This window comes from Macrobrachium rosenbergii, chromosome 8, assembly GCF_040412425.1.
Source record: "Macrobrachium rosenbergii isolate ZJJX-2024 chromosome 8, ASM4041242v1, whole genome shotgun sequence".
NCBI classification, from domain to species: Eukaryota; Metazoa; Arthropoda; class Malacostraca; order Decapoda; family Palaemonidae; genus Macrobrachium; species Macrobrachium rosenbergii.
The window spans coordinates 6,289,612-6,312,497 of NC_089748.1; the positions used below are offsets into that span (position 1 = coordinate 6,289,612).

The following is a 22,886-nucleotide window of genomic DNA, read 5'->3' on the forward strand; positions in this document are numbered from 1 at the left end:
GGGGTAGCCTTACGGATGCCTTCTACATTAGCATTTACTGGAGCGAGAAGGCCTTTCCCAACTTCAAACCCAAGATACTGCACAGTTGCCTTCCCGAACTCACACTTCTCTAGGGTGACTGTTAGTCCTGCTTCCCTTAGTTTTTTGAAAACTTTCCTCAGGATCTTCCCATGTTGTAGAGTAAATGACTATGTCATCCAGATATACACCTACTCCTTCTATGGACCCTAGCAGTTGATCCATCACTCCTTTGAAACGTTGCAGGTGCATTCATCAGACCAAATGGCAGAACAGTATACTGATAAAGTCCAAAAGGAGTAATAAAAGCTGACAGCAACTTAGCATTCTCATCTAAGGGAATTTGAAAGTATCCCTTCAACAAGTCTATCTTGGAGACAAACTTGGCTTGCCCAACATTATCAAGTAACTGATCTATAAGAGGCAAGGGATAATTGTCAGCCACACTGATGGAATTCAGTTTCCTATAATCAGTACACCTCCTAAACGAGCCATCCAGTTTCTTCACTAACACACATGGAGAACTGTAGTGACTTGAACTGGGTTCTGCTAATCCATGCTGTAACAAATATTTGACTTCTTTCTTCAAAACATCTCGATGATAAGGTGATAGACGATAAGCTCTCTGTTTGAATGGTCTGCCATCTTCTTGGATCTTGATCTCATGCTTGGTCAGATCAGTACACTTAGGTACATCTGCAAATAGTTCTGTGAAGCTTCTAATCACTTCACACAACTCACCACCTTGCTCAACACTCAGATGTTTCAGTTTATCCTCCAAATTTTCCAAAATTGAAGAATTATTCATCTTGCTTTCAGCTCCCAATTCATAACCATCGTCGTCTTCTGTAGTTGAAGTTGTCTGGGTTATTGACACAGTTTCCATTTTGGTTTCTGAGAAGTAAGGTTTTAAGAGGTTTACACGTATCTTCCTTTTCCGTCTTCGTCTTTCTGGTGTTTCAATTACATAGGTTCTATCACTTAATCTCTCAATTATCTTGTAAGGACCTTGAAACTTGTTGGAAAGGGGAATTCTCTTGACAGGTAAAAACACTAACACTTGTTGACCAACATTAAAACTTCTTAGCTTAGTCTTCTTATCATATCTCATTTTCATTTTCTCTTGACTCAGTTGCAGATTTTCTAAAAAGAATTTTCTAATCTCTTCCAATCTTTTCCTCAAGTTCTTTACATACTCTCCTTGGACTTCCACTTGATTTTCTTCCCAATTTTCTGCAAGAATTTTCAACGGTCCTCTCACTTCTCTACCAAAAATCATCTCGTTAGGTGAACAACCCATGCTTTCTTGATAAACATTCCTAATTTCAAATAACATCAATTGTACACCAACATCCCAGTCTTTGCCTAACTCAGAACAATACTTAGTCAGCATACTTTTCAATGTCTGGTGAAACCTTTCCATGGCTCCTTGAGTCTCTGGGTGGTACGCAGTGGATAACTGTTGTTTCACTCCTAACAAGTTCATCACATCCTGAAACAGTTTGGAAGTAAAATTGGTTCCTCTATCACTTTGTACAATCTCTGGTATCCCAAACTTTGAGAAAAACTCCACTAGTTTCTCAGCAACTATCTTGGCAGATATGCTTCTAACAGGGATTGCCTCAGGATATCTTGTCACAGGACACATCAGTGTTAACAGATATTCATGACCCTTCTTCGTCTTCGGCAGTGGTCCAACCATATCTATAATCACCTTGCTAAAGGGTTCTCCTCTAACTTCTATAGGTTGTAGGGGGGCTTTCTGAATGGTTTCATTTGGCTTTCCTGCTATCTGGCAGGTATGACACTCCCGACAGAACCTGCTAACACCTTTGTGAAGTCCAGGCCAGAAAAAATATTTCATGGTCTTCTCCACAGTCTTCCTGATTCCCATATGTCCAGACTCATGAGCTACTGCTACCACTTGCTTCCTCAATGGATGTGGGATCAAAATTTGATGATATTCGCCCCATTCAGCATCTCCTGGTATATCTGCAGGTCTATGCTTCCTCATCAGCAAACCTTCCTTCAGATAATAGCAGGTAGGAGTTTGTTGCATCTCTTCTTGATCAACAACTCTGAAAAACAACTCGGCTAATGATGTATCCTTCTTCTGCAGTTCCATTGGCTTCTCTGGTCACTTGACCAACTTCAAGGTTTGGGCTCTCAATATCTGCTAACTCAGCTACTGTAGTTTCACTGTTATCTTCAGGAACATCTTGACTACTCAGAGTCTCTTCAGGGACAACAGCTTCTTCTTGGGAAACCTCTTCTTGATCAGCATTTGGGGAAACATCATTTCCCTGGAACAACTCTTCTAAGCTCAAAGATCCTTCTTGAGTGGGTAAATCGTCAGTCTCTTCACTTACAGGCACAGTCCTCTTCATACTCCTAGTAGTCACACAGCTAGGACACAGGTGGGGGTTATTCTTCTCCAAATCTACCGTGGGACTAATCCTCAATGGTTTATCTGTCACTATAGGACAAGGAACAAATGGTACACTACCAACTTCATTCCCTAACAGAACATTTACACCTTCAACAGCCAGTGAGTCCTTTACAGCAAAATCAACATCTCCTGTCACTACTTCACATGACAGGTGTAAGCTACATATAGGAGTTACCTCTTCTCCTCCTATACCCTTCAAAATAACAGAATCTCCTGTAAGATTCTCCTCCAACTGGGGGTGAGCATCACGGACTACCACACTATGGTTGCTCCCTGTATCACGTAACACCTTGACTGGTACCTGCACACTTCCTCCTGGAGTTGTCAGCGTACCCTCATAGATATATGGCTTAAAAGCCTTCAAACTGCTCAGCCACTCACTGCTTGAAGTTACATTTCCACTGGTTGCTAAACACTCAGCTTGTTTAGTCTGTCTTCAATGAAGCTTGACTCCTCCCCACACTGCTCTTTGTAGTCTGTTTCACCTGGTCACTTCTTACTACTTGACCAACTGGTTTGGACGGCCAATGTGTCTGATGACACTCCCAGCTGAAGTGTCCTGCTCTTCCACACTTGTAGCAAACAACACCAGGCTTTTGTAATTGCCTTGCAACACTATTATATGAGGATTTTACATTAGCTTGCTGAGGGATACTACCCTGCATTGACTTGGTATTACCACTTGTAGGATTCCCATTAAATCTGCTCCTGAAGTTTGGATGAGACCTAAAACCTGTGCGTTGATTCTGGTACTTGACATTATAGTTCCTTCTGCTGCTAATGATATAATCTTCACTAAGTGTAGCAGCTTTGTCAAGTTTATTCACCTCTCTCTCTCTCTCTCAAATAGGTTCTTATGTGTTCAGGAATTTCACGAAGATATTGTTCAAGAACAACTAATTCTTCAAGATCTTCCAATGTTTTAACTTTAGCAGCCTCCAGCCATCGTTTAAAACATCATCTTACTTTGTAGGCATAATCCAAGAAAGTTATCTGGTCATCCTTTCTCAAAGATCTGATTCTTTCATTATAATATTCAGTGGTCATCTGGTAAACTTGTAGCACATTGTGTTTAAGTACTTTGTACTCTTTACACTGATCAGCTGATAAGACTAAACAGGCACTTCTTCCTTTACAAATAAGAACACTCTGTAACAAGACTGACCATTTATCCTCTGGCCACCCCATTCCTGCAGCCACTTTTTCAAAGTGATCAAAAAACTCATCTGGAGCTTCTTCTGTAAACTTTGGAATTAACTTCTGCAGTCTTACTACATCAAATACAGTGTCTGAATCACCTTGAGTAGGGGTAGATGGTGTTATGGGCAATTCAGCTGTAGCTTTCAACCTTTCCATCTCTCTCCTGTGCCTAGCTACCTCTCTTTCTTCTTCTGCTATTTTTCTTAATTCTTCAGCAGCTTTCTCTGTCTTCTCTTTCTCTTTCTGCCTGCATTTTCAGCTTAATCAAATTTCCTTCTGCTTCTAGACGTCTCACTTTTCTCTTTCTTTTGCTCCTTTTTATCTATAAATTCTGCCTCAGCTGCATTCCACAACTCTTGTGCCTCTCCTAACTCTTCATCTATTTTACCAGAGTCCATCAATGCTTGGATTGCAATTAATTTTATTTGTGCCTTGGCCATGTTGGCAGACACCTGACCACCACATGCTACTGCTATCTCACTCCACTGTGCTTTAGTCAGAGTGATTTCAGATAACTCTTGGATGGAGGGGTTTGCTAAGAATTCCTGAACGTCGAATAGAACCATTTTTTTTCAATTACTCAATTAACAATTCAATATGACAACAATTCAACACAATAAAATGCAAAAAACAATTATATGGTCACTCTCCTCATAGAATAAACAACTATGTGGTCACTCTCCTAATAAAATATGTCCCTAACACCACCAGTATACACCAGAGTGATATTTGTGATCTGTTTTCCCGGGGTCTTGGGCACCATTTATATATGTGACGAAGTGTCCAGTGTCTGTTCTTCAAATCAAACCTGGGTTCTACAGTAAGTGCTTGATATTTGATTACCATACTTACCATTTATTCGACAATTATAGTTACCTCACAACAGCCAGACACCTGAACCCTCATCACACATACAAAACAACTGATTTCTTTAAAGGCAACAGTGATCCCTTATAAAGCTTATCAATCATCAAAGACAGCAAGTTCATTAAAATAGGTGTGAGGTAAAATCAAAGAGTATCACTCAAATAACATTATAAAAGTGTTTTTTTATTTCCTTGGTTCGAGCTCACTTCAATTACTTGAAGGAAAACATCTCACTTACCACTCTATCTCTAATTCAAATCAAAATTACTGGTGAGTCAATGAATGAAACTCTGATATATTTTAAATACAAAAATTTATTTCTAAATTCAAAGATTATACATGACATTAACAGTCTCAGGAAATTTATTATTACTTGAAAACAAAACAAAATTGGATTAAATCTGAATTAATCATCAGTCAAAATTAAACCAGAAATTAATTTATTAATTAATCAAAAATTATTCAAGTAAAATTTAAATTAAGTAACAAAATTTGATTGAAAGGAAATACAAGTAAATTAATTCCCAAGTGTTAAACAAAATAAGGCAATTAAATCAATCATATAAAAATGTGGATACAAAAGACAGAAATATACTCTGCAAAAATTAAATATCAAAAAATGTAAAGCAAAATTTAAGGCAATAGCAAACACATCACGTATATATAAAATTTTCAAAAGACAAAGCATAAAACATATAACATGAAAAAATGTTAAAAAGGGAAAAAAGTATCTTTACATATAATCACTGTAAATGTTATTTTTAGTGCACTAAAAACCAACAATTATGTTACAATACCTTGGTACCAATTCCTTCGTGTTTTTATAACCAGGCGCCGTTACACACAATAAAATACACTGTTCAGATGACTCAGACACATTTACTAAGGAATTAAACAGTTAAAAGTAACGAGTGACCTTTGTCTACCAAAATTATCAATTACATTACAACAGGACATACGAAGTCCCGAGAGGGAGAGAGAGGGAAACGCATCCCTCTTCAACACGGCTTTTGGTCTCTGAATGATGCCCCTTCGTAAGGGCATCTTAGACAGCAGAGCAGGGCATGGCCCTACGAGTGCGTGAATGGGTTTTAGACGAGACCTTTATTTTAAAAACTCTTTAAAAGCAATAATCAGAGAGACTGGAATTACAGTTAAAAATAATATTTATCATTACATAGTTTCAGAACAAAAGAATCTCTAGTTATTATAATAAGAATGAAAAATATCGTCTCATGGAAAATTCCTGAATGATGTTAGGCAACTTTCCTGATACCTCCCAACCACGTCTTGTACACTAATGGAGTCACATGAGAGGGTGTTATCTCAGCAGTTTTGAATATTGACTAAACAAATCGCGACTCAATACAGCAAACAACGGCTCTCTGTCCCTTCTCTCTACACGCCACGCATACGTCCTCTCTCAAACCATACAGCATTTAATCACTGTAACTTTACGCTAACTCTCTTATGGCATACGTGCATCTGAATACAAAATTATACAGTATACAACAATTCACACATACACACGGGCGATTACTGCATTATGAAAATACAGCATAAGATATATATATATATATATATATATATATATATATATATATATATATATATATATATATATATATATATATATATATATATATATATATATATGAAAATAAGAAGAGACCCATAAAACACTATTTAAACGTTGAAACCATATATTTCGGGCACTTGTTTCTGTGCCCCTGTTCACTGGTAGAATATGGACAGGTGGAGTTCTTTTTACAATGGTATATATACAAAAACATGAAGGTGTGGCCTTAGGCCTCCGATGTTAAGGAGGTGGCGTTTCTTAAGAAGGAGAGATTGACCAATTCCCTAGTGGTTTTGGCCTCATTAGCTCCCGTTTGGCGATGGATCTGGCGGTCGCGTTTCTTGGGTCATCTTCTTCAAAAGGGTGCGAGGATTAACCACAGTGTGTCAATGGCCCGATTTCCCAATGTCCTCCTGACAGGTTCATATTGTTGGTTTGATTGATGATAGCAGATTCCAGCATCTTTCTTTTGTACGGACAGCTACTCTTGAAAACCAACTCCGCCCGAACTCCAGTTAATGATATGCCCTGTATTTCTAATATGTAGGAAAATTCCCGAACTCTCCCATGCGTAACGCACTGATCTTTTGTGCTCTGTTATTCTTTGCGAGCGATCTACCTGTCTCGCCTACATAAATGTCATGACAATTACTACACGGTATCTTGTAAACTCCGGCTTCTTCCTTTTTTTGTTTAAGTATACGTTAACGACATTTAACTCCCCGATGGATTTGGGATAATGGAAAATGAAAGGATTATTAGAACTGAGTTGCTCGGTGGCCTTTTGGATGTTTTCATCGTATGGAAGCTTTATTTTGTTGTTGAAATCTATTTGTCTGTTGTGAGTGGGACCTCTGTAGTATATTTTATTTGCTTTATTAATAGCCCCTCTCGATAATGTGTGGTGGATAGAGCAGTTGCGTTAGGTGTTGGCGGATCGTGTTAAATTCTTGATCCAGGTACTCATTTGAACATATCCTAAGTCCTCTGAGGAATAGGTTGCACCCTACCATGATTTTTACGGAGACGTCGTGGTAGCTAAGAAATGAATGTAGGAGACATGAAGGTGGGTTTTCTATATACTGTATATGCATACCTGTTCTGTTTTCTTATGATCAGTACATCTAGGAACGGCAGTTTTCCGTCCTTTTCCATTCTGTTTTAAATTTTTATGGTCGGAACTAGCAGAATTTAGCCTATTAAAAAATTTCTTAAAGTCCCCAGCTATTGTCCCAGAAAGTAAAGATATCATCTACTATCTAAGCCAGATCATGTTATGGGGTTTTGATAGACGACAAAAGTTCTGTTTCTGAAATATTCCATGTACAAGTTTGCTAGAAGGGGTGATAGGGGACTTCCCATGCTACAGCCAAATTTTTGTTTAAAAAAATTACCATTGAAAGAAAACACGTTGTTAGTTACACCTTGGTTGATAAGTTTTAAAAGTTTTATCTATGCCAAGAGGAAAATGGTCTTCATATGGTTGTAACTCATCTCTCTAAGAAAACAACACGTCGGCAATCGGGACTTTAGTAAATAATGAATCGACGTCTAGACTGAGCAGTTTGATGTTGTTTGAGGATCTTTTAAACTATTAAATTTTGTATGAAATCTTCTGCATGTTTGACGTGGGAGGATGAGAAGGTTCCTAGAAAGGGTGATAACAAGTCCACGAGCCATTTTGATAATTTGTACATGAAAGAGCCCTGCTGGATATTATGGGGCGTAAAGGAATCCCATCTTTATGTGTTTTCAGGAGGCCTGTAAAAATAGGGGAGAGAGGGGTTGATTACCTTGAATGTCTCTAGTAATTCTATGTCTTTTTATTGCCCCTATGGTTCTAACTGATTTGTTAAACTGAGCAGCAATATTTGTTGTGGGATCTTTCGTTAATTTGTCGTAGGTCTCCGCATCGTTTAGAAGTTCTTGAACTTTATTGATGTATGTCTCCTTGTCTAACAGAACTATTTTTCCCGTCTTTGTCAGATTTTGTGATGATGATATCCCCCTTTTCTTAAGCTAACTAATGCATTTTGGAATCTTTTCGGGAGCGAATTTTTGTTGTTATTTTGCTCCAAGACATTTAGCAAAATGCCTTTGAGACATGCCTCTTTCTTGTCATAGTTGTTTTTGCAAAATGTTTATCAAAAGCAACTAGGAAATTAAGATTACTCTCAGGACCAGGTTTTAGAGCGAATGAAATTCCAAGATTTAAAACGGTCTGTTCTTCTGCAGTGAGGGGATGGTTAGAGAGATTCAGCACATTATTGGGAAGGCCAAGATTATTCCATACGCTGTTCCTAATCAGTCTTTTTTTAATTTGTAGCACAAATTTCTGGAGTGGGAAACTCACTGCATTTTTCAATCAGCAAACCTGATAGCACTCAAAAAATATGAAAGATATCTGTACATACCATCATCCCTGCACATGAGGCGAAGTGACGTGGCTAGCTCACTTATTTTTCTTCTAATCACATAGATGTCTTGGTGTGTGGCTTGTATTCTGTCTTGGAGGAATGTGCGGATGGAGTCCAAAATGGGTCTGACGAACGATGTCCAACGCGTGAAACCAGTACATTTTAGGGAGAAACTTGTTCCTGTCAGGCATTCTTGTGAAAATTTCTCTGGAGTGATTCTTCCTCTGGCTGTAACCCATGTACTAGCCGTTCGTCCAAACCGTCTGAAGATGTGTGACAGCTGGGTTGAAGCTGAAAAACTGGCGTAAACTGTGATGTTCCATAATGGGCAAAAATGAATGTCTTTTCCTGTAATACTACAGTGTAATGCTTGAAAATAAGAAGGCCCATAAAACACTATTTAAACGTTGAAACCATATATTTCGGGCACTTGTTTCTGTGCCCCTGTTCACTTCGGTAGAATATGGACAGGTGGAGTTTTACAATGGTGTATATACACAAAAACATGAAGGTGTGGCCTTAGGCCTCCGATGTTTTGGAGGTGGCGTTTCTTAAGGAGGATTTTACCAATTCCCTAGTGGTTTTGGCCTCATTAGCTCCAAGACAGAATACAAGCCACACACCCAAGACATCTATGTGATTAGAAGAAAAATAAGTGATAAAGCCACGTCACATTATAGCCTCATGTGCAGGGATGATGGTATGTACAGATATCTTTCATATTTTTGTGCTATCAGGTGCTATTGAAAACAGTGAGTCCCACTCCAGAAATTTGTGCAACAAATTTAAAAGACTGATTAGGAACAGCGCCATGGAATAATCTTGGCCTTCCCAATAATGTGCTGAATCTCTAACCATCCCCTCACTGCAGAAGAACAGACCGTTTTAAATCTTGGAGTTTCATTGCTCTAAAACCTGGTCCTGAGAGTAATCTTAATTTCCTAGTTGCTTTTGATAAACATTTTGCAAAAAACAACTATGACAAGAAAGAGGCATGTCTCAAAGGCATTTTGCTAAATGTCTTGGAGCAAAATAACAACAAAAATTCGCTCTTCTGAAAAGATTCCAAAATGCATTAGTTAGCTTAAGAAAAAGGGGGATATCATCATCACAAAATCTGACAAAGACGGGAAAATAGTTCTGTTAGACAAGGAGACATACATCAATAAAGTTCAAGAACTTCTAAACGATGCGGAGACCTACGACAAATTAACGAAAGATCCCACAACAAATATTGCTGCTCAGTTTAACAAATCAGTTAGAACCATAGGGGCAATAAAAAGACATAGAATTACTAGAGACATTCAAGGTAATCAACCCCTCTCCTCTCATCTATTTTGATGACCTCCCGAAAACACATAAAGATGGGATTCCTTTACGCCCCATGGCAATATGACCACCACATGGGGCTCTTTCATGTACAAATTATCAAAATGGCTGCAGACTTGTTATCACCCTTTCTAGGAACCTTCTCATCCTCCCACGTCAAACATGCAGAAGATTTCATACAAAAATTTAATAGTTTAAACATCCCTCAAACAACATCAACTATGTGGTCTAGACGTCGATAAATTATTTACTAAAGTCCCAGATTTCCGAAGTGTTGTTTTCTTAGAGAGGAAGTTACAACCATATGAAGACCATTTTCCTCTTGGCATAGATAAAAGTTTTTAAAACTTATCAACCTCTGTGTAACTAACAACGTGTTTTCTTTCAATGGTAATTTTTTACAAACAAAAATTTGAGTGTAGCATGGGAAGTCCCCTATCACCCCTTCTAGCAAACTTGTACATGGAATATTTCGAAACAGAACTTTTGTCGTCTATCAAACCCCATAACATGATCTGGCTTTAGATACGTAGATGATATCTTTACTTTCTGGGACAATAGCTGGGGACTTTAAGAAATTTTTAATAGGCTAAAGAGCTAGTTCCGACCATAAAATTTAAAACAGAATGGGAAAAGGACGGAAAACTGCCGTTCCTAGATGTACTGATCATAGAAAAACAGAACAGGTATGCATTTACAGTATATAGAAAACCCACCTTCGCTGTCTCTACATTCATTTCTTAAGCTACCACGACGTCTCCGTAAAAATCATGGTAGGGTGCAACCTATTCCTCAGAGGACTTAGGATATGTTCAAATGAGTACCTGATCAAGAATTTAACACGATCCGCCAACACCTAACATAACTGCTCTATCCACCACACATTATCGAGAGGGCTATTAATAAAGCAAATAAAATATACTACAGAGGTCCCACTCACAACAGTAAATAGATTTCAACAACAAAATAAAGCTTCCATACGATGAAAACATCCAAAAGGCCACCGAGCAACTCAGTTCTAATAATCCTTTCATTTTCCATTATCCCAAATCCATCAATTATGTTCGCTTCGTTAACGTATACTTAAACAAAAAAGGGAAGAAGCCGGAGTTTACAAGATACAGTGTAAAAATTGTTGACATTTATGTAGAAGAGACAGGTTTAGATCGAGTCTCGCAAAGAATATCAGAGCACAAAAGAACAGTGACGTTACGAAGTCCGGAGGGAGTTCGGGAATTTTCCTCATATTAGAAATACAGGGCATGTCATTAACTGGAGTGGGCGGAGTTGGTTTTCAAGAGTAGCTGTCCGTACAAAAAGAAAGATGCTGGAATCTGCTATCATCAATCATTTTAAAAATATGAACCTGTCAGGAGGACATTGTTAAAAATCGGACGCCATTGACAGTTTAAACCTCGCATGTCTAGTTTTGAAGAAGATGACCCAAGAAAAATGACCGCCAGATCCATCGCCAAAACTAAAATGAGGCCAAAACCACTGAATTGGTCAACCCTCCTTCTTAAGAAACGCCACCTTAACATCGGAGGCCTAAGGCCACACCTTCATGTTTTTGTATATATACCATTGTAACTTTCCCACCTGTCCATATTCTACCAGTGAACAGGCACAGAAACAAGTGCAGCAAATATATGGTTTCAACGTTTAAATAGTGTTTTATGGGCCTTCTTATTTTCAAATTATACTGTAGTATTACAGGAAAATTCATTATGAAACCACACATAAGAATATATATATATATATATATATATATATATATATATATATATATATATATATATATATATATATATATATATATATATATATATATATATATATATTCTGTGGTTTTCATAATGCAGTAATCTCCCCTTAGTTGTTGTGTGTATTGTTGTATACTGCATAATTTTATGCTCAGATGCACAAATGCCATAGAGAGTTAGCTTAAAGTTAGTGTGATTAAACCCTATATGGTCTATGAAAAGGATGATATATGGGTGGAGAGAGAGAGACAGAGGGTGGTTGTTCTCTATAAAGAGGCGACCTGTTTAGTCAATATCCAAAAACTCCTGAAGCAACGCATTCCATTGGGGCTTGATCAGAACACTGTTGGGTGGAAAATTATATCACGTAAGTTGCCTAACATCATTCAGGAATTTTCCATGAGACGATATCTTTCCGTTTTATTATAGTAACTAGAGATTCTTTTGTTCTGAAACTATGTAATAATAAATATTATTATTAACTGTAATTCCACTTCCTCTCTAATTATTGTTTTTAAAGAGTTTTTAAAATAAAAAATCTCGTCTAAGACCTGTCTACACACTCGTATGGACGGCCACACCCATACAGAGGAGATCGTTGAGAGACCATTATCCGTGCGGGGAGGAGCTGTGATTCACTCTCTCTCTCTCTCTCTCTCTCTCTCTCTCTCTCTCTCTCTCTCTCTCTCTCTCTCTCTCTCAGGACTTTGTGTGTCCTGCTGTAACGTAATTGATGTTTTTGGTAGACGATGGTCACTTATAACCTTTAACTGTTTAATTCCTTAGTAAATGTGTCTGAGTCATCTGAACAGTGTATTTTATTGAGAGTACGTAACGGCGCCTCGGAAAAAACGAAGAAATTGGTACCAAGGTATTGTAACATAATTATTGGTTTTTAGTGCACTAAAAATAATATTTACAGTGATTATGTGAAATTGTTCTATTTTTTCCTTTTTTAATGCTTTTTTCATGTTGTATGTTTTATGCTTTATCTTTTGAAGAATTTCTATATATGTGTGGTGTGTTTGCTATTGCCTTAATGCTTTGCCTTACATTTTTTATATTTACTTTTTTGCAGAGTACATTTCTGTCTTTTGTATCCACATTTTTGTTTGATCGATTTAATTGCCTTATTTTGTTTAACACTTGGGAATTAATTTACTTGTATTTCCTTTCAATCAAATTTTGTTATTTAACAGTTTAAATTTTACTTGAATAATATTTGATTAATTAATAAATTAATTTCTGATTTAATTTTGACTGATGATTAATTCAGATTTAATTGAATTTTGTAATAAGTAATAATAAATTTCCCTGAGACTGTTAATGTCATGTATGATCTTTGAATTTAGAAATAAATTTTTGTATTTAAAATGGTTACATCAGAGTTTCATTCATTGACCTACCAGTAATTTTGCTTTGAATTGGATATAGAGTGGTAAGTGAGATGTTTTCCTTCAAGCAATTGAAGTGAGCTTGAACCAGGGAAATAAAAATACTTAGATTTTTATAAGGCTGTTAGAGTGATGCCCTTTGATTTTACCTCACACCTGTTTTAATGAAATTATTCTGCTTTCTTTCATGATTAATAAGTTTTATAAGGAATCACTGTTGCCTTTAGAGAAATCAGTCGTTTTGTATGTGTGATGAGGGTTCAGGTGTCTGGCTGTCGTGAGGTAACTATAATTGTAGGATAAATGGTAAGTTTGGTAATCAAGTATCAAGCACTTAGATACCAGGTTTAATCTGAAGATCAGACACTGGGCACTTTGTCACAATATATATATATATATATATATATATATATATATACATATATATATATATATATATATATATATATATATATATATATATATATATATATATATATATATATATATATATATATATATATACATACACATATATATATATATATATACATATACACATATATATACATATACATACACACACACACATATATATATATATACTATATATATATATATATATATATATATATATATATATATATATATATATATATATATATATATATATATATATATATATATATATATATACGACCCCACCTCTCATCGTGGCTACACTACTCTGGTCCAGCTGCAGTACCATGGGACATGCTTAAATAAGACACAGTGGGTAATTTTAGCAATGATTTGTGTTATCTAAAACTAACACAAGGGCCCAAGTATCTAAGGAACTAATCTCTATAGTGAATGCGAGTTAGAGCGCGAGAGGGAAACCAGCGGAAGGCAGTAAGGGGATGTGCGTCTTTCCCCTAACTTGAGCGAAACCTCACTGACTTTTTCAAGGAGACACCTTTCGGCATCTTCCTCCAACCCTCTAGTACCTCACAACCCCCGATTTCTTCTCTCCTGGACGTGATTGGCTCTGGCACTACTCCTTAGGCCTATCAGCCAATCAGTGCCAGGAAAGGTGACACTATATCCTAACAAACTTTTGGGGGTTTTCTTGCTGGGGCAAGGAAGGTTCCTTCTATGCCTGAGAGAAGATGACTGTTAGCCAGTCCTGTCATGGCATCCTGTGACTTCATCAGGACCCAGCGGAATTCTTACAAGGACCGAGAAGGCTCATACAGTATATATATACTGTATATGTATATATATATATATATATATATATATATATATATATATATATATATATGTATATATATATATATATATATATATATATATATATATATATATATATATATATATATATAATCCTTATTTTTTAGCACCTGCCATCGCAAAATGGGCAACGATACTTACAGTTGGTGTCTCTCCGATGCGACTGTGAGAGGGTGGGAAAGAAAGAGCAGGTAGACAAGTACTGCTAGTTTATTGAGGAAGCCACACCGCTTATAAAGCAGTGTGCGGACGTCAGTACAAAGACATACAAGTGGCCGAAGATCAATCATTCTCCATGCAAAACAGGACAAGTACATACAGATAACGTGACAATTGAAAATAGTAGATTAGACACAAAAAATACTCTGACACATACACAATATATAAGGGCAAAAATGAATAGGTAATAAATGTACAATTACATAATGAAAAATAGAGCTGAGTACTCTGCCCTAGGGTCAGGTGTGAAGGCACCGTAGAAAACTGGAGGTTCTTCATAGAAAACCCGTTTAGCGGGGACTTTACAGTACTCCCCCTCCAAGATGTAGGTAATGTCTGATCAAGGCAGTTATCTGCTGGGGCGGCGGAGAGGGCCGCGGCTCCTCGATGTCAGTTGGGGGGTGCGTTCGATTTTGGTGCGTTGCATATGGGAGTGGTTGGTTGTTCCCCTGCCTGGGCACAGGGGCCTTCCAGGGGCACCACGCGACTTTCTTGTGGGCGGGGTGGGCTGAGGGGGCGACGTCTCCTGCGGGGGGCACTGGGGAGTGCCACCGACGTCCTCCTCCAGGAGTACGGGCTTGAGGTGGTCTACCGACACCCAGTCATCCTTCCCGTGGATGGCCACCCGGAATGCCTTTTTGTTTCTCTCCAGCACAAGGAAAGGCCCCCTGTAGGGCCTGGTTAAGGGTGGGTGGACAGCGTCGTTCCTGACGAAGACGTGGGTGGTGGAGGACAGACCGGGAGGCATGAAGGGAGACGTCCTGTTGGTATACGTCCACTGGCAGGGGGCGAACTTACCGACCCTGTCGCAGAGCCTCTGTGTTGTTAGGTTGTCCCGGTCCTCCGTGATGAGTTTTCCTGGGACAACTTCCAATTGTCGGCGGTGCAGTGAGCCATGAGGGACGCCTTCAGGGACCTGTGGAACCTTTCCACCAATCCATTGGCTGAGGGGTTGTAGGTGGTGGTGCTGTGGTGAGGGGAGTATTTGTAAAGTCCCCGCTAAGCGGGTTTTCTGTGTTGGCGACCCGTTTTCTTTGCCTCTCCTAGGATCGCCGCTCCTAGGATAACGGGGCGCGCAGATCCAGTCATACCCAATCATTTAAATTGATTTATGTAAATATTTACCTGTCACCAACTTGTATGTTATGTGTTTCTTTTTCTCAGGTATCAGAATGTATTCAACTTAGTTATTGTCCATTTGTGTAATTCAAAATGTATTTGTTTATTGTATTTATTGTCAAATGTTATTGACCTCAGGTCACCCTAGTTCTCATTGTATTCCTCAGCGTGACGTCAGTCCGCCGCTATATAAACCACCTGTGTCCTCAATAAATCAGCAGTAACCTTATCCTGCTCGTTCTTTCCCACCTCTTAAAAAGGTGTGAATTAGCGGCTGGTGGTCCATCCAAATTGTGAAGGGCGTAACCTCCAGGAGGAATTTGAAATGGCGTACCGCCTGGTACACTGGGAAGAGTTCCCTGTCGAAGGTGCTGTAGCGGGACTCGGTGGGGCTGAGCTTCCTGCTGAAGAAGGCGATGGGCTGAGGGGCTCCGTTGATGACCTGCTCCAGGACAGCCCCACAGGTGATGTTGCTGGCGCCCGTTGTTAGCTGGAGGGGGGCATTGGGGTCCTGGTGGGCCAAGGCTGTTGCCTTGGCGAGGGCGGCCTTCGTCAGGGAGAAGGCCCGCTGCTGGTTGGGGCCCTACACTAAGAACTTCGGATGGCCCTTCAGGATCTCTGTCAGGGGGACCCATGGTGTGTGCAACCCCGGGGATGAACCTCCTGTAGTAGTTGACCATCCTGAGGAATTCTTGCATACCCTTGACGGAGGTAGGGTTGGGGAACCTGATGACGACCTCGACCTTCAATGCAAGTGGGCGGATGCCTCCTGGGGATATCTCGTGGTCAAGAAAGTCAACTCTCTCGACACTGAAGGTGCACTTATCGAACCTGATGATGAGGCTGTTCTCCTGCAGGCGCTGCAGGACCTTCCGGATGTGCTGCAGGTGTTCTTTGTGGGACCTGGAAAAAATTAGGATGTCATCGACATAGCAGACGCAGAGGTTCAGGTCCCCCAGGATGCTGTCCATCAGTCTCTGGAAAGTCGCCCCTGCGTTCCTCAGGCCGAAGGTGGAGAAGGCAAAGATATAGGACCCGAAGGGCGTGATGATGGCGGTTTTGGGAATGTCGTCTGGAACTACTGGTACCTGGAAATAGGACTTTAACAGATCTAATTTTGAAAAGATTTTGGCACCGTGAAAAGAGGCTGTGAGGTCTTGCATGTTTGGGAGAGGGTAGTGGTCTGGTTCTGTAGCAAGGTTGAGCCACCTGTAGTTGCTGCAGGGTCTCCAGGAGCCATCTGGTTTCTGTACCATGTGAAGGGGAGAGGCCCACGGGTTGGGGGCCTTTCTGCATATGCCCATACGCTCCATGTCGGCGAAAGCATTCTTGGCCTCCTGAAGGCGTTGAGGGGGAAGCCTCCGGAACTTTGCATGCGTTGGGGGCCCCCTCATCTTGATGTGATGATATATTCCATGTTTGGTGGGGGCCCCAGGCACCTGACGAAGTTTGGGCCTCAACACCTCAGGGAATTCCTTCAGGAGGGAGGCATATTGGTGGGGAGCGACGGAACATATTGTGGGCATGCTGGGGCCCGGCACCAGGGGCAGGGACTGGCAGGACTCGGTGTCCAGCAGGCGTTTTCGACCAACATCGACTGCCAGTCCAAAGTGGGCCAGGAAGTCCGCACCCAGAAGTGGGGTCCCCACGTCTGCGATGATGAAGTTCCACTTGTATCTCCGGCCCAGGATGGAGACCGACAGGAGCTTGGTGCCACAGGAGAGGATGGGGGACCCATTGGCGGCCGTCAGGGAGGCAGCCGGGTCTGGCAGGCGTTTGCAGTCCTCTCTGGAAGGCGGGAACACTGACCACACAGCCCCCGCGTCGATCAGAATCATCCTGCCTGAGACGGTGTCACGGACGTAGAACTCTACTGGTGCTGGGCTCCTGGGTGTTTCTGCTGCCATGGCAGCCTGTGAGGGTGGCCGCTGCTTCCCCCATTTTTTGGATGGGCGAAAAGGCAGGGGGCTTCGCATTTTAGGGCGTTTTTGCCAAACCTCCGGTGGTAGTAGCAAAGCCCCAGCCTTTCCTTATTCTGGTGATGGGGTGGCCGCCTCCTGGCGATAACGTTGATCTCCTCTGCGTTGGGTTCCTCCGGCTGGAGGCAGTTGACAGGGTGTGCGGGCATGGATGCCTGCATCGTTGCCCTCGTGGAGTCAGTTAGCTGCTGCACTGTTCTGATGAGACCCTCGACTGGCAGGGTGTAGGGCTCCTCAATCTGACCCCGAACCTCCGGGAGGAGCTGCCACAGGAGGATCTCCCTCAGCTGGCTGATCTCCTTGTGCCTGCCGCTGCTGTCCGTCTCAGGGAGGAGGAGGAGGTCCTGGAGGGCGTGCCACATCTCCAGGAGGTTTGTGTCCTGCCGGGAGTTGATGACGAGGTCAAGGGCGCGGGCGGCTCTCTCAGAGACCGGCAGGGAGCAGGTCTCAATGAGAGAGGCCTTCAGTTGCTGGTAGGTGGCAGGGCTCGAAGTTGACGTCACCCACGGGGTGACCTTCCTGTATATCTCCTCCAGTAGGGCGTTGATCACTATGTCTGCCTGCAGCACCTCGTCGGTCAGGCCTGCCACCCTGAACTGCCCCTTGACCCTGTAGAGCCATGATGCTGGGTTGTGATGGGTGAACGGCGGCAGCTTTATGGTGAGGGGGGGCCCCCTCGGTTGATCCGTCGGGAGGGGCATCGGGGGAGGACTCGAGTGGGGGTTGCACAAGGGAGATATCTGTCTCCGAGAGGTTTGCAGTTATTTGTATGTGGGAGGGAATGTCCGCGTCCATGCTCATTTCCGCACTCTCACTTGGAGCGTGAGTTAACACTCGTGTCAATACACACTTGGGAGCGTGCCGTGTGGGTCCGTTAATGACACCGGTGATTTGCCGACGAGGGTCGGTAACGCCCGAACGCTTTGTTAGAACGCCGTAGTTAGTCCGTTAGGGGTGTGGGGTGGTTCATGGGGCCAAGACTAAGTCGCCGTTTGGGTCCGTTAATGGCTCCGGGAACCACTCCGGGGGTCACCACTGTGAAAGGGTGCGAAAGAAAGAGCAGGTAGACAAGTACTGCTAGTTTATTGAGGAAGCTACACTGCTTATAAAGCAGTGTGTGGACGTCAGTACAAAGACATACAAGTGACCCGAGGTCAATCATTCTCTATGCAAAACAGGACAGGTACATACAGATAACGTGACGATTGAAAATTGTAGATTAGACACAAAAAATACTCTGACACATACACAATATATAAGGGCAAAAATGAATAGGTAATAAATGTACAATTACATAATGAAAAATAGGGCTGAGTACTCTGACCTAGGGTCAGGTGTGAAGGCACCGTAAAAAACTGGAGGTTCTTCATAGAAAACCTGTTTAGCGGGGACTTTAGACCTAGGGTCAGGTGTGAAGGCACTGTAGAAAACGGGAGGTTCTTCATAGAAAACCCGTTTAGCGGGGACTTTACACCACTCCAGCAAAGGCGGTCTGTTGGGCATGCAAAAGCATTTGTCCAATATACAGCTGTGTAAATACGTTCCAAGAGTCATATAGAGTACTCTACATTAAGTGACAAATCCTCACTATCATGAAACTCAGAAATGGGAAAGTCTTTAGTTTTTTCTTGAGACATTGTATTTTGAGTCCTGATATCAAGTGGGAGCTTGTTGTACAATCTTGGGGTTTCAAATCTGAAGGTTTTAAACCCAACATATGAAGTGCATCTTGGCACAAAAAACCTGAAACCATTTGTAGCTAGTCTTGTGTTGATGTAATTCGTTGGCCGCATTATGCACAACAAATCTTTCGAATATTTTGGACATCCAGTCTAAGAGGAAGCTTAATGAGTCATAAACATATTTTATGATTATTTTAGCTTTGATGAGTAGCCAACGCAACTCAAACAATACATGAGTAATTCTATCCCGAGGTGCAACATCCTTTAGTGATCTTGCTGCTCTAATTATTAGCCTACATTTTTGCAGCTTTGTATGTTGTATCTTGGGTAGATTAGTTGTAGTAGTCTAGCTCAACTGATGACACAATTAATCATGCATTTTTGTTCATAGAACACTCATCAATATGTTTCTCAAGAAACGCAACATTTCTAAAGGCGTGTTTACACCAGTGCAACTTTTCGTGCGCACAGGAGGCATGCGCCTATTTCATGGAGAGACAAGCAGGGGCATGCCTCTGTGCAAGGGGAGGCATGCCTCAAATCTGTGCGCACAGGCCAATGTGCACACACGCATGTAGGTGGAAGTGTCTTCCCATCCCAGATGGGGAGACTCATGCAACAGTTGCCAGTCGCACACCAGCCACCATTTGATATACACGTGTTTACTTTATTGCCAGTATGGTGGATTGGTCAAAAGAAAAAAAATATTAACTTTATTGAGGTTTATCATTCCTTTACTTGTCTGTGGAAGGCTAACTCCGATAATTATAAAGACAGGGTCAAACGGAGTGATGCCCTGCTGTTCCGAAAAGCTAAATATGTATTTCAAAATCAGTTGGAGACATACGTGTGAAGTTCTTGAAAAGCACATCGCTTGCCATCCTAACCTCTTCTTCTACACTCACACATACCCTCCGACGTGCAAGATATTCATTGACCCAGCACTCACACCTTTTCCTTCGATTTCGTCTTTGTCTTAAAATAACACCAGCTGCGGCAGCAGCAACTGCTTGGTCGAGAGCAGACATGTTGACAACTGCTCCACTCTTGGTGTGAACAGAAACAGGCATGCTCACAGAGGCATACATGAACGTGCGTATTGCATATGGAGAGGCATGCGTAGCCACACGGCAACTAGGCACAAGGCGCACCGGCGTAAAACGCGCCTTTAAATGATGTCCAGTAACCCTTACATTATTGATATGAATGCAGGCAAATTAGTCTAGCGGTACATCTAAGGCACGAACTTTGTCAGCAATCATTTAATTTAAATGGCATAAACGTCTTCCATTCCTTAACACAGGCAAAAACATAATTTAGTCTTCCATTTGTCTCCTAGATGTCGTTAATTGTTAAATAAAACTGGATGTCATCTGCAAATCTGCAATGTTCAAAGGCTTCATCAGAAATTCCAATGTGCACAACTGTATTAAAAGCCGCAAAAGGATAGAGTAACATGTACAGGATACCACATTTCCCATCATCCATCATTTCCTATTGATCATTTACAACAGAGCATACGCAAGTGCCTGTAGAATATTCGGTAAATCGTTTATCTTCTGTAAATGAATAAATATTTTTGAACAAATATTTATTCACTTACAGAAGATGTTTGAAGATATTCTAGCATTTTAGACTGGAATGATAGTGTAAGGTTCAAGAAAGGTCAGAAGTGAGACTGATTCTTTATTGTTCACGACAGGTACTTATAATGCAGGAAGCGGACGGAAAGGTAGCAGGCGACCTGTGGCCCCTTGCTGCGTCCATACAGAATTGTGTTTGTTGAAAGACATAAAATAACATATACAGAGCATTACAGAACATGTACAAGGCAGATACTGTATATATATCAGCGAATAGGCCGTAGAATGATACATATGAGATACATAAAGAATCTGAAACAATAACAAGTGACAAATACGACATGATTAATGTACATACAAATGTAGTGCGAAACACAAGGAACAGAGAGGTGGTTTGACACCCTTACAATACTCGCCCCCTAAGATAATAATTATGCGAGAAATTATTGGATGACACATCAATGGCAGAGGCGCTGCAGCAAGTGGAGTGGGCCTCTACTTCTCAAGAACTGCGGGCGGGGTGTGGGCTCGACCTCTGGTTCTGGTGCGGGCTGTTTCCTGGGCCATCCTGGACCTCTTTCCGGCGTGGGGGCAGCTGTTCATGTGGAGTGTTGCTGAGGGGGAACTCTGGGTCGCCTGCCTGTCTCCTCACTGATTTCGTTGTCCAACAGGAACGTTGGTGTCAGCCTGTCGATCGTTACCCAGTCCTCACGCCCGTGCATGTCCAGCAGGAATGCTTTAGGTGCCTGCCTGATGATTGTGTGGCCCCCTGTAGGGCCTTGTTAGGGGCGGATGACGAGCATCCACCCTGACGAAGACGTAAGCACAGGAGTCTAAGGCAGGTGGGTTGTATCTGCTGGTCCTTTCAGAAACTCCTGCAGGGCCTTGATGTTTTGGGGTTCTGGGAACTTCTCTATGGCCTTCACCTTAGATGCCGTCGGACGTACTCCTGCAGGTGAGATCTCGTGCCTGAGGAAATTTATTTTTTCCTTCCAGAAGATGCACTTGTCGAACCTCACCACTAAGCCACTCTCCTGTAGACGTTTTAGGACTGCCCAGACGTGTCGAAGGTGTTCCTCGGGCGACCTGGAGAAGATCAGGATGTCATTGATGTAGCAGACACAGAAGGGCAAGTCCCCCAAAATGGTGTCCATCAGTCACTGGAATGTGGCACCTGCGTTTCTGATACCAAAGGTTGAATAGAAGAATGTAGAGGTCCTGAAGGGTGTTATTATGGTGGTCTTTGGGACGTCGTCGGGGTGTACAGGGACTTGGAAATGTGATTTGAGCAGGTCCATTTTGGAAAAGATCTTTACCCTGTGGAGTGCGCTCATCAGGTCCTGCATGTTTGGGAGTGGGTAGTGGTCTGGTGTCGTCACTATGTTTAGGCGGCAGTAATCTCTGCACAGCCTCCACGAGCCATCCGCCTTCTTTACCACGTGGAGGGGTGATGCCCTCGGGCTTGATGCTTTTTTGCAGACGCCCATCTGTTCCATCTCTGTGAAGGCCCATTTGGTGTCTTGTAGCTTTTGTGGGGACAGGCACCAGAACTTCGCATGAGTTGGTGGGCCTGTCGTGGTGATGTGATGGAATATGCTATGCTTTGCTGAAGCCCCCCGTGTCTTAGCTCCGGTTTAAACATGTCCGGAAATTCCTGTATGAGAGACATGTAGCTGCTGGAGGCTGTGGAGCAGATGGCAGGCATCCCTGGTCTTTTGGCGATCTGGCGGGAGTGGCAGGTTCCTGTGTCCAGTAGTCATTCCCTTCCGACGTCAACGAGAAGTCTGTGATGTCCTAGGAAATCTGCGCCCAGCAGCGGGAACTTAACATCCACGATGACGAATGGCCAGTGGTATCTGCGGCCCAGGATGGAGATGATCCATGTCGTTGTGCCATATGTGCGGATGGGTATCCCGTTTGCTGTGATGAGGGCGTTTGTTGAGTCAGGTTTCTTCTTAAGATATTCCCTCGTCAGCAGGAAGACAGATTGCATTCCCCCATGTCTACCAGCAGGCGGTGCTTGGAGATTTCATCTTT

The 22,886-nt window shown here is 41.8% G+C and overlaps 2 protein-coding genes across 2 annotated transcripts; both read right to left on the reverse strand.

The window, feature by feature from the left end:
• Positions 1-1,400: 1,400 nt before the first annotated feature.
• LOC136841043 (uncharacterized) lies at positions 1,401-17,443 on the reverse strand. The gene is made up of 3 exons (XM_067108098.1): positions 16,881-17,443; positions 16,138-16,508; positions 1,401-1,510 (listed from the first exon to the last, which is right to left on the reverse strand). Exons 1-3 carry the CDS (start codon positions 17,441-17,443, stop codon positions 1,401-1,403), a joined length of 1,044 nt encoding a protein of 347 aa, XP_066964199.1.
• Positions 17,444-17,475: 32 nt separating this feature from the next.
• On the reverse strand, positions 17,476-18,285 carry LOC136841044 (uncharacterized). The gene has a single exon (XM_067108099.1). The coding sequence runs from the start codon at positions 18,283-18,285 to the stop codon at positions 17,476-17,478; it is 810 nt and encodes a 269-aa protein (XP_066964200.1).
• Positions 18,286-22,886: the final 4,601 nt, after the last annotated feature.